The sequence below is a fragment of the Solanum dulcamara genome, chromosome 2 (genome assembly GCF_947179165.1).
Source record: "Solanum dulcamara chromosome 2, daSolDulc1.2, whole genome shotgun sequence".
Classification (NCBI taxonomy): domain Eukaryota; kingdom Viridiplantae; phylum Streptophyta; class Magnoliopsida; order Solanales; family Solanaceae; genus Solanum; species Solanum dulcamara.
This window is the reverse complement of record NC_077238.1, coordinates 72659905-72672638: the sequence shown is the minus strand read 5'-3', so window position 1 is coordinate 72672638 and position 12734 is coordinate 72659905. Positions and strand designations below refer to the sequence as shown.

The 12734-nt window shown below is 36.8% G+C and overlaps 1 protein-coding gene across 5 annotated transcripts in view; it reads right to left on the bottom strand.

Annotated features, from left to right (window-relative positions):
* LOC129880699 (uncharacterized) overlaps positions 1-6366 on the bottom strand; it is a 30672-nt gene extending 24306 nt beyond the window's left edge. For 2 of the 5 annotated variants that reach the window (XM_055954862.1, XM_055954859.1), the window contains exons 1-10: positions 6220-6351; positions 3772-5345; positions 3153-3464; positions 2883-3041; positions 2658-2748; positions 2404-2564; positions 1644-2277; positions 767-831; positions 509-610; positions 139-281 (exon numbers count right to left, since the gene is read on the bottom strand). In XM_055954862.1, the coding sequence (XP_055810837.1) occupies positions 139-281; positions 509-610; positions 767-831; positions 1644-2277; positions 2404-2564; positions 2658-2748; positions 2883-3041; positions 3153-3464; positions 3772-5283 (3179 nt within the window). In that variant the 5' untranslated portion in view covers positions 5284-5345; positions 6220-6351. Of the gene's footprint in view, positions 1-138; positions 282-508; positions 611-766; positions 832-1643; positions 2278-2403; positions 2565-2657; positions 2749-2882; positions 3042-3152; positions 3465-3771; positions 6048-6219 lie in introns of those variants that run through there. The other 3 variants (XM_055954863.1, XM_055954861.1, XM_055954860.1) reach the window with 3 other exon arrangements.
* Between the last annotated feature and the right edge of the window lie 6368 nt (positions 6367-12734).

Sequence of the window (12734 nt, the reverse complement as noted above, 5' to 3'; positions counted from 1 at the left end):
ATGGATGACACTTAAGGAATTGGATCACGCACTTTAGGCAGAAAATATACATTATATGGGGGTATCAAACTTGTACAAGTTATAAGTCATGTTCATTAGATAATTTATATATCCAATTATAAACGTAAATCAATTTACCCAAGAGCAGTAGCACTTTCTCTGGTACAATCCCGCAAAATTAAAAAGAGCTCTTCCAAAGGAGTCCTAAAATCATCAAGACCTTTGTTGAACAAGTAGATCAATGCACCATGCAGCCTATGCTCCCTGCATAGGCGAACAACCTACAAAATAAATTAAAAAAATTAACAGCTAAATCCGACAAATTCACAGGAAAGAGAGGGAAAAAAATTCAAATCAAGCCAATAGTGGAAGCTTTCTTTCATTCATGCAACTTTTCTCCTGTTTGAGGACAACTGTCCTTTGCTCTCATGTCTTATTAGTGACAACCTTCATGTGTGCTCATAAAGCGGTAATCATAAATTTTGACATATAAAACGTGCAGCAATACCTGATTGAAATCCAGGGACAACATGTCCATGTGGAGAACACACTGTTCAACACGCTGTAACCAACCTTTAGAGCTATAGTGCTCCACTAGTGCTTGCATTATCTTCAGCAATAACAGACCACAGCGGATCAGCATCCATATTATAAGTTTTGATAGATGAATGACAAAGCAAGTGCCCAATAGAGACACAGTAAAGTAATATGAGGCATAAAAAACCCTAATTCAAAAACTTGTAACAAACCAAAACCACAGATATACCTCAGGTGGTAAAGATCCTAGCATGTCTTTCAATATATATGGCTCCAGAAGCTCCAAAAATGTATCTGTACATGGAAACATATGATTTGGCCAGACTAATAATTTCAACACAATATACTTGTTGAAAATTGGAGTTAAATGAGAACAGAAAAAGCCCAACATTCCACAGGAGGAACATGGACGAAATTAAAAGATTAACTAACGGTCTGCTAGACGTTTCTATTCTATTCCTTTTTTTGATAACAACGGTATCCAGGCTAAGCTTAACATATCAACTAATCTACTGGGTACCTGCTAGATCCCACTAGCACAGGAACCGGTAACTTTGCATGTTTAAGTGTCAAAAAGATGAGAAGAATTTACTTAGTGTCGCCTCTGACCGAATTTGAACTTCCAAGGTTGTCAGTGCAGCGACTTCTAGGCCAGCAACTTGGGGGCTCCATTAAACATCATTTTTTACTATTGTTGTTATCTACATATAACTAGCTTCTAGACTTCTTTGATACGGCAAAAACAGATATTGAAGGTTTTCTAACAAAGTTGAGTTCCAGAGGTTAATGGACAGGAGAGAGGAGGGGACTTGGGGAACGAAAAAGTTACCAAAACAAACCTGAAATAGTTCTTTATTCAGACTATGTTTTGTCCTTTTCGATTCAAACTCAGCTTAACAATATGTTCACCCTATTATCTTCAATTCCTCATAAATTGTTAGCCTGGTTAATTCACTACAGTACTTAGAGGCACTCACTAATATATTATAGTTTTGTATAAGCAAAAACATTTTCCATCAAGGAGGCATCAAACATAGAAACAAGCCCCAAATAGTTGACATGGGACATAATGCAGGATGTTGAAGTATAAATACATTGCAACATACCCTTGTGATTCACAGCAGCATACTTTGGAAAAATTTCGTCAAAGAGAACATCAAGTCTCTTGATATGAAGACAAAATTCAACGGAAACACCACCAACCAGAGTGTACTGCTCCTTAATATCAGGATTCACAAAGTCAGCATCATACTTCAATTCATTTGATTGGCCTGACTGCCCATGTTGGTTGCCAGATGTCACTGCTATGTAGGAGAATACCTCATCTACATATGACAACAGCAGTTGTACAAGATGTGGCATAAGAGTCTTCTGCACATCATCCAAATTCTTTGGAAGGTCAATAACTGCATGTGCTTGACCATCATAAAGAGACATTGCCATGTTCAGTGCACTCGTCCAGTCACCTGCTTTATGTAAAACTTCTATTCGTTCCTTCCAGGAAAGAAGGCGAGAAACAACAAGCTGGGATGGCCGAAGAATGTACAAAGTTGCCCCCCTGACACCTAAACAATTGTGATGCGCTTTTTCAGGATTTCCAAAGACATTGCTGAAGTAGGTATGGTATGACATGAGATCCTCTCCACAAGATCCATTCATAGAAAAACTTCTCTGGTGGATCAAATTCCCATCTTTTGAAAACAAACAAAGCTGTCCAGTTGTTGTGAGAATTACCAAAATCTGGACAAGTAAAAGACCTTTGTAATTTTTGTACATCTGTCCAAACCGAAATGCAAGTATTCCACATATTGCAGATAAATGATGAGAAAAGGAAGTTCCTGATAAAGCACCAAGAAATTTATGTACCTGTTCATCCAACCATGCCAGCCCAACTGCTGAGCTATCCGTAGTCCATCTCCAACAAACTTTTAGCTCTGATTTCACCAGCTTAGCAACCTGAACTCTTCGATCCCAAGCAATTGCAAGCAGTGAAACTTTTTCTGATGTTTCAGTGGACATACTTTCTGCTGCAACAAAAAAAATCTTAGCAAGCTCGAATGCAACATATCCATGGCCAAAATTAATACATACCAAAACTGAAGAAATATGTGATTCCATACATTTCCAAGCAGCATAGGGCATTGAACCCTCCCTAACACCATCAGGACGTGGAATTTTAGCATAAACTTTAAATGTGGGGCTTAATTTTGCCTGCAAAAGACAGTGAAACAGAAGTCTTGACCAAGAAGCAGGAATGAAGGTTAAACTGATCATTTACAAGGAGTTTGGGTTTGGGGAGATTGTGAAATCCTTCCAGGGCAATGAATGTTCTAAGAACTTCATACCACTAGAGCAGATTGGTGTGTGCCAAGTATGACCACACCTTCCTCAATCAAAGAAGGGCCGCCTCCCTCTTGAGAAGCCACCATAGCACCTCCATAACTTTCACCAGATAGTAGTGTCACAGCACATAATGTAGTGCTGTTGCTTTCATTTAACAGTTCCTGTTTAAATGTTACCATATATTATTCAACCTAGAGATGCATGTATATTCATGTCAAATTTTTGAGAAGGATATTCATGTTAATTGAGAAGCATGAAAAGGATATATTTACCTGTGACTTCGAAAGGGAGATTCTATTGAACAAGGGATACACTGTAAACCGGTCTAAGTTAACTACACCTTTAGTATCACCGCTGAGCACAGTAAACTGTCGAGTAACTTGAGAATCTTGCCCTAAATATAAAAGGTGCACAACTGGAGCTTTATGTTCAGTGACAACTTTAAGCACAGAGGCCCTTTGCACATCCCATACAGTATAATGCCCATCACCATATCCTGCAAAGAGCATGTCCCCTTGCTGATTAAAGCTCAAGCAAGTTACAGGGACATGAGATCTATCTCCTGGTACTCCAAATATCAACATCTGAAATATATACACATTTCTGCCATCAGAAAGTAAAATATTTAATAATTTAGTCGAATCTAAAATCTTTTAATGCAAGTAAACAGAAAATATACACAATTCAGATATAGAGATTCTACAATGAGCAATTTCCTTTTCAAAAGTGATTATACGAGATGATATTTGTTAATTAGAATCATATAAGTTCAACGAGGAGAGAATGAATGATATTTTTTGGAATAGAACAATACTTTTTGTTGAAATCTAATTCACAATGTGGTCAATACTGTAATAAGGTACAGTGCACCAAGCTAATTAGCACAAAAACCTTAGCATCCATGTTATCAGCATGATGTGAGGAGTATCTGCTTGGCATCAGAAGAATTGATCCTTTGGACATTCCCACCGCAATGTATTTGAGGTGAACAGCCAGGACCTGCGAAGATCCATGCTCACGACTGAAAGCTTGAGATAACAGGGTTTGGGTGATGGTATTGTTGTCATCTACATCAAAGTAACCCAAGACATTAGAACTCCTATGAACTCCATGAAGCCTCATTGGTTGAGCAGAAGCACCCTCTTCTAAATGCATAGCCGTGAAGGCCTGCTTCTTTTCAGCTTCCTCAGCCAATTCTAGGGGCTTCAAGGCAGAGTGGTAATTTTTCTGAGGCTTTGTACTATCCCTCATACTTTCCTGCTGTAAAGAATCGGCTTCATCTCCATTGGAACTGACCTCTCCTTCTTTGGATTGAGGAATCTGTAAAGAATCGGCTTCATCTCCATTGGAACTGACCTCTCCTTCTTTGGATTGAGGAATTACATTCTCATGCCCATGTCTTGCACCATCCTTTTTAGTCAAATCTTCGTCAGAAAGAGTTTTATAAACTGGAGAAGAGAGTATCTCCTTTATAGCAGCCTCTTCGCTGCTATCCGCACTTACAACATTATCTTCACCTCCAAATAAAGATTGAACTTGTCTATCTTCAATCTCATCCAACCCAGGGCTATCATGAGAAATCGAGTCTTTTTCAGTTCTACTAGGAGATTCCACTTGAGTTCCAGTATAACTTAGAGCTTCCTTCAAATTACTTTTAACTGAAAAATCATCCCCCACAGAAATATCACCTGCATCAGCAACATTCATATTGTCCTGACCTGCATCCAATGTAAATGCCTCCATATTATCATTGTCTGTATCACTTAGTTGAACTTGAGCAACTTGAAACTGATCCTTTCTGTTACCTTCCAATCCAATAGTCTCAGAACCAATCTCGTGTAAAATCACCGAGTGCCCAAAATTATCGAGATTTCTGTCAGAAATGTCGGCATCAATGCGAACTGGAGGAGCTATGGGAGCCGATTGATCACTTTCCAAGGCCATTTGCAGCACTCCGGAGCTTGCTTTTCTGGATTTGATGGCTGCTGCACGAGGTGCGGGAATGGAGCGTGATGCAGCGAAAGCCGCAGCCAATGCATCTCCGGGTTTTGAATTTGATCTGATGACCCCGCTGAAAAATGATGGCAACACGCTCTGGCCTGCTGGTGGTGAAGAAAATTCACTCGATTGTTTACTACTAATTGACTCCGCTCTAGGCTCTGTCTGATGCAACTTTAATGGCAGTTTCAGGGATTGAAAAGACGATTCTGCCGAGCGATTGCGACCATCTAGATAATTGCGTCCATGCAAAGCAGATGGAGAAGAAGGAGGAGAAGGCGAAGAAGAAGAAGAGGAGGAGGAGTGGTTGAGGAGAATTTCATCAACAGTGCGATGATGCAGTAAGTGATCATCATCGTCATCATCAGAATGTGATTCTAAAAACGAATTCAGGTCAAGCTCCATGGAAGTCTTCACTCGCTACAGCTTGTATCTATGGCTTCACAAAAACAGTTAGCTCTTTGACCCTGAACAAAGTCCAGGAAAAATCAGTTTATGATCAAGGAACATATATACCATGTAGAAGGTCTAGATGGATATTGTATATCTAAGAGTCTGAATAACTGAAGACCTCTATTCTAAGCTGGGACATCATTAGTTAGTATTTCAACTATGTGCATTACATGAACTCTGAGAAAACATAAATTTGCAAAATTGTAAGTTGCTTCATAGCTGGAAATTTTTAAAAAAAAAATACATCTTGATAAAAAAATTGCAAAGAGAAACCCAAATCTACAATCTCAAAAATCCCATCTTAGAACGACAAACCCAATGACAGCTAATTCATTACAAAGAACTTAACTTGTGTATTTCAACAATGCAAATAGTATTAGTACGAAGCAGAACAAGATAACAAGAAGGCTTATAGCAATTAGCACTTGGAATAAATAAGAAACGCCAAAAAATAACTTTTTAACAAGTAGGAAACACAAAATAAAACAGATCAAAATCCAAATTTATCAATAAACAAATTAAACGTTGTTGCTATTCATAGTTGGACTAGGACTATATCTCTACAAGCACGCATACACAAAAGAACATTCCTCTTTTTTCCTCAAATACAAAGTCATATACCAAGAAGAAAACCCAGTAGTTACATATTGAAGTATTCGTGATATAATAAGATCAAAATTTCTCTCCTCAAAACAAAATTTCCATCATATATAAATTAGCAAATACCAAAATCAGTACTTTAGAAAACCTAATTCAAAAAAATAAAATTTTCAAATTAAAATACCCATCGTCGATTGAAGTAACCTAAATTGGGAATTAAACTAAGAAATTGAGGGATAATTTGAAATTGGAGAGTGGATAGGTAAAATTTGAAATTTCTTCACTTACCCAGCTTTGAAAGTATATGAATAGAGAATTGTCACCAAATTCAACTAGAAATCAACATCTCTTTTTACCTTTAATTAATCGAATAGCTTATTTAAAAAGTTGTAAACTCACTCCTGTCTCTGCAATATCTGTGCATCTAGTGAGAGAAATTACCATTGGTGTATATTTATGTCTAAATTAATTGCTTAAATATACATTTATTGGATTTAATCTTTTAACTATTCAAACTATTATCAAGTTTGATCGCTTAATTATATGTATTGTTATTAATCTCTTAACTATACGCATTTTAATCCTTTAAATATTCAAAAATTTATCAGTTTTGGTCTTTATCTATTTTTATACAAATAGCTTAGATTTATATTGACGGAACTCATGATTCTGTGAAATATAACATGAAGCATATTTTTATTGCTAATGACTTAAATATTATGTTTTCTTCTTTAGTGGTTAACGGTTCATAATCAACGTGAATTGTTTTATTATTTTTCATACAAAACAAAAATAAGAGATCTAATCTTATTATTCAAATTACTCTACATAAAATAAAACAACAACAACAACAACAACAACGATTCAGTGAAATCTCACAACGTGGGGTCTGGGGAGGGTAGTGTGTACGCAGACCTGACTCCTACTAAGGTAGGACGGCTGTTTCCGAGAGACTCTCGGCTCAGTAAAATCAGATAAGAAAGAAGTCAGATAAGAATAGAAATAGGAATAAGCATAAGGAGTTCAAAGCGATATAGAAAAGCAAGCAAAGCAAGATAGGGCAATCAAAGTACAGAAAATAATGAAAGTAATAAATGATAGTAGATATCAGACCACGAGGAATTAGAGTGCGCTAATACGCCTACTAATAAGAAGGAATAACGCGACTATGAACTAGTCTTCTACCCTAATGTGGGTCCTCTACACCCTCTTATCTAAGGTCATGTCCTCGATAAGTTGTAACTGCGCCATGTCCTGTCTAATCACCTCTCCCCAATATTTTTTCGGCCTACCTCTTCCTCTTCTGAAACCATCCATGGCTAACCTCTCACACCTCCGCACTAGGGCATCTGTGTCTCTTCTTTTCACATGCCCAAACCATCTCAGTCGCATTTTCCGCATCTTGTCTTCTACCGAGGCCACTCCTACCTTATCCCGAATAGCCTCATTTCTAATTCTATCACTCCTGGTATGCCCACACATCCATCTCAACATTCTCATTTCAGCAACTTTCATCTTTTGAACGTGAGATACCTTAACTGGCCAACACTCTGCCCCGTATAACATAGTCGGTCTAACCACCACTTTGTAGAACTTGCCCTTAAATTTTGGAGGCACATTCTTGTCACATAGCACACCGGAAGCGAGCCTCCATTTCATCCACCCTGCCCCAATAAGATGTGTGACATCATCGTCAATCTCTCCGCTGCCTTGCATAATAGACTCAAGGTACTTGAAACTACTTTTCTTTTGGATGGCCAGGTCACCAAGCCTAACTTTCGTGCCAACCTCCTGAGGCGTCTCACTGAACTTGCACTCTAAGTACTCTATCTTGGTCCTACTCAGCTTAAACCCTTTAGACTCCAAGGTTATTCTCCAATCCTCCAGCTTAGCGTCAACTCCGCTACGAGTCTCATCGATCAAGATTATGTCATCCGCGAAAAGCATACACCATGGCACCTCACCCTGAATTTGTCGCGTCAATTCGTCCATCACCAAGGCAAATAAAAATGGACTAAGAGTTGATCCTTGGTGCAACCCCATCACAACTGGAAAATGCTCTGAGTCGCCTCCGACTGTCCTTACCCTGGTTTTGGCACCCTCATACATGTCCTTGATCACCCTAATGTATGTCGCAGGTACATCTTTAGCCTCCAAACATCTCCATAGTATCTCTCGTGACACTTTATCGTAGGTCTTTTCTAGGTCGATGAATACCATATGTAAGTCCCTCTTCCTCTCCCTATACTGCTCCACCAGTCTCCTCATGAGATGGATGGCTTCTGTAGTTGAGCGTCCCGGCAAAAATCCAAACTGATTCTCTGAAATAGACACGCCTCTCCTTAACCTCATCTCCACTACTCTTTCCCACACTTTCATAGTATGGCTTAGAAGCTTGATACCTCTATAGTTGTTGCAACTCTAGATATCCCCCTTATTTTTGTATAGAGGGATCATTACGCTCGATCGCTATTCTTCGGGCATCGCTGCCATCTTAAAGATGACATTAAATAATCTAGTCAGCCACGCTAAATCTCCCGAGCTTGCGCTCTTCCAAAATTCCACAGAAACCTCGTCAAGTCTGGTCGCTCTTCCCCAGTGCATCCTACGAACAACACCCTTAACCTCCTCAACCGTAATACTCCTGCAACACCCAAAATCGTGAGGCCTCCCTGTATATGTTCCAAATCTCCCAACACAATCTCTCGGTCCCCTTCCTCATTCAAGAGTTTATGAAAGTAGGACTGTTATCTCTGTTTAATGAGGGTCTCGTCTACCAAGACTTTTCCATGCTCGTCCTTAATGCACTTCACTTGATCTACATCGCGTGCCCTTCTCTCCCGCGCCCTAGCTAGCCTGAACAATTTCCTATCCTCGCCTTTCTCTTCTAGTTCAGCGTAAAGGTGTTCAAAAGCTGTCGTTTTTGCCATCGCAACCGCCGACTTCGCCTCATTCCTCGCTATCTTATAGAGTCCCCATTCGTCCACTTCTCCACCTCATCCTCGCTTTCCATCAACTTCGCGTACGCCATCTTCTTTGCTTCCACCTTCCCTTGCACTTCTCCATTCCACCATCGGTCTCCTAGATGCTGGCTACGACTAGGGGTGCTCACGGTTCGGTTTGGATCGGTTTTTATTTAAAAAATAACCAACCCAATTGAGTCAGTTTTTCAAATTGTCAAATCAAACCAAACCAAACTATATCGGTTTTTACTATTCGGTTTTTGTCGGTTTTTATCGATTTTTTCGGTTTTTGTCAGTTTTTAAAATACCTTGTAGTCACTATTTGAATAAACAGAAAATAAATTTTAAAAGTATTTTCTTATTATAAATTTCATTGTAGCCAGTAGCTACTAGCCAAGATTGACGCATACATGTTTAATAATAGAGAATGACTCACCTAAAGTTTTACTATTTGTAATTGTGAGTAGCTTTTCTGCGTATGAAGTCTATATTTTATTTATTTTTACTTTATTTAGTATAATTCAAAAGAATGGCCCAAGATAAAAAATATAAAAACTCAATATAAATTGTATTTTTTTCATAAAAAAATTAAAATACACACACATATATATACAAATTTAATTTTTAAAATATGTATATATAAAGTCGGTTTGGTTCGGTTTTTTCGGTTTTTTTAGACTTGAAACCAAAATCAAACCAAATATAGTCAGTTTTTAAATTTAAAAACCAAACCAAATCAAACCAAATAAATATCGGGTTTTTTTCCGGTTTGGTTTGGTTATCGATTTGGTTCGGTTTTTTGATTTTTCGTGTTCAGCCCTAGCTACGACTATCTGTCGAGACTCCCAACACTTTCTTTGCTACAACCCTAATACAATTAGTCGTCCTATCCCACATACTGTTCGCATCCCTGCTACTATTCCAGGCTCCCATATCATTCAATTTCTCTCCCATCTCCAAGGCACTAGCCGTGGTTAAACTCCCCCATCTGATCCTAGGTCGTTCATCCCAGACCATCCTCTTCCTCGTCATCTTGATCCCTAAATCCATCACCAAGAGCTTATGTCGGGTTGTAAGGTTATCGATCGGGATGACCTTACAGTCTTTGCACAGACCTTTATCATCCTTCCTAAGGAGTAAATAATCTATCTGAGTCTTAGTCACCGAACTACGAAAGGTTATCAAATGGTCCTCCTTCTTCGGGAAACTCGAATTGACTATCACCAACCTAAAAGCTCTTGCGAAATCCAAAAGTGAAACTCCTCCTCCATTTCTGACCCCGAAGCCAAAGCCTCCATGCACATCATCATACCCTCCCGAAATAGACCCGATGTGCCCATTGAAATCCCCTCCTACGAAAAGCTTCTCAGTAGGCGGTATGCCTCCCACTAGCTCATCCAAATCCTCCCAAAAATGTCACTTATCCTCCTCGCTTAAGCCCATTTGCGGCGCATAAGCACTAATAATGTTCAACGTGATCCCTTCAACGACCACCTTAATCGGCATCATCCTATCAGTGACTCTCCTAACCTCCACCACCTGATCCCTTAAATCACTGTCTACTAAAATGCCTACCCCATTCCTGTACATTGATCTGCCAGAGAACCAAAGCTTATTCCCGTCTACCTCCTTAGCTTTAGAGCCTATCCATTTGATCTCTTGGACACAAGTTATATTAGTCTTCCTTTTCTTTAGAATCTTAACTTAGAAAATATTAAATATATTCCCTTCAATAAAGTCATTGGAGTATAAATTTTGGAATCAAAACATGTGAGTACAAAAATTTTAATTTTATTCTCATTATAAGAAATTTGTTTATAAATATAAATAAATCTTTTTCCACACCTAACGGGTAATAACTTTTTTAATAATAAACTTTGGCATATTCAAGTCATTAGTAGTAATAATATATTTTTTATATTTTCCATTGAATAATATCAAATTTACATCTTCTTTACTCGTGAATTTTATTTTATATCATTGAAATTAAGGCTCTTTTCATAAGTAATTTGAAGAAAAAGTAGTGCAGAGAGAGAAACAACTAAAAAAATGGGTTAAAGATTAAATTTTATAGAGGCATGAAATCTAAGCTTTTTGTATAAAAATTAGACAGAGATCGAATATGATAAGTTTTTGAATATTGAAGGACTAAAATTGAGAAGTGCATAGTTAAGGGACTAAAAATGGTAAGCATATATTTAAGGGACCAAACTTGATAATTTTTTAAATAGTTAAAAGACTAAATTAGATAAATGTATAGTTAAAAGACTATTTTAGACCTACTTCAATAGTACAGGGATCATTTATGGCATGTTATCCGTCTTGTGACTTGACATGGGGTAAATCTTTGGCCTTTGGGTAATAATTTAGAGCATGAGAGAGAATTGGAATTTTTTACTGTATAAATATTTATTTAAAATAATGAAAAATAATCAAAAATATTCTTAAACTACGTTAATTAAACAACGAAAAAAGATCCTAAAATGCCTTTTAACTATTGAAAATAATACAAAAATGTCTTTCATCTACCTACCAAGCCTAAAATGTCTTTGTTATCCACCTTTGGATCCAAAAATAACATTTTCTTTAACAGAATTTTAATTAAATAATTTAAATAATTTTTTAAAATATATGACCATCATCTATTAATTACAATTTAATTATTTAAAATTAATTATAAATTAAAATTAATCTACCTCAAATAACCACAACCGACTCAAATTAAACTCCATACCCGTTAAATTAAAACAAAGGAAAAAGAGACATAACACCCTCCCCGACCCTCTGATGATAGACCCTCCTTGCTTCACCAATGTTGCCATTTTCACAAAAACCAAGTATTCTCAAGCTCCTGTCCATAGCTCGTGGAAACAAATTTTCCATCTTCCTTAGAAATGCACGTGCTTCTTCAAAACGGTTTTCCAAGTAAAACCCATATATTACACCATTATACGGACGAATATGAAACGCCGAAGCCCCTTTATCATCCTCCATTACTTCTAAGATCTTCAATCCATTTTCCACTCTCCCACCCGAACACAATCCATGGATAAGAGTATCGTATGTGATAAAATTCCAACAATACCTCCTCTTTCCTCAAAGGAAAAAGAGATATACAATTTTCCTTTGTTTTAATTTAACGGGTAAGGGGTTTAATTTGGGGGCGGGTTAGGATTATTTGGAGATTTATAATTAATTTTAAATAATTAAATTGTAATTAATAGATGACCGTCACATGTTTAAAAAAATTATTTAAATTATTTAATTAAAATTTTGTTAAAGAAAAGGTCATTTTTGGATCTAAAGGTGGATGACAAATGTATTTTAGACCCAATAGGTGGATGAAGAATATTTTTGTACCATTTCCAATAGTTCGAGAGTATTTTAGGCCTTTTTCGATTAAATAAAAATATCCTCAGTTAATGGTTTGGTCCAAAAATGTTCTCGTCTTCAATAGTTTGGTTTAAAAATATCTTTATTGTTACTTAATGGGTCAAAATGTCTTTTTTCAAATAAATATATTATTTTTTTAGAAAATATTTATCCTACTTCAATTCGTAAAAAAATTATTTTTATCTAATTAAAAATTAATGACGGATTACTCTGAGGGAATTCCGATAAAAATATTATTTTTAAAGAACCATATTCTTATTTCTTTTCTTTTAAAATCACTTCAACTAATAAATAAGTAAGAAATAATTATTGTTTTCTTAATCTCATTTTAACAATTAAAATAGAATAACTGCATTTATCTTTTAACTGATAATACGGGTCCTATGTATAAGATTATATTAACTCCATCATTAATTTTCACTAAGATAATGATTGATTTTTTTAATA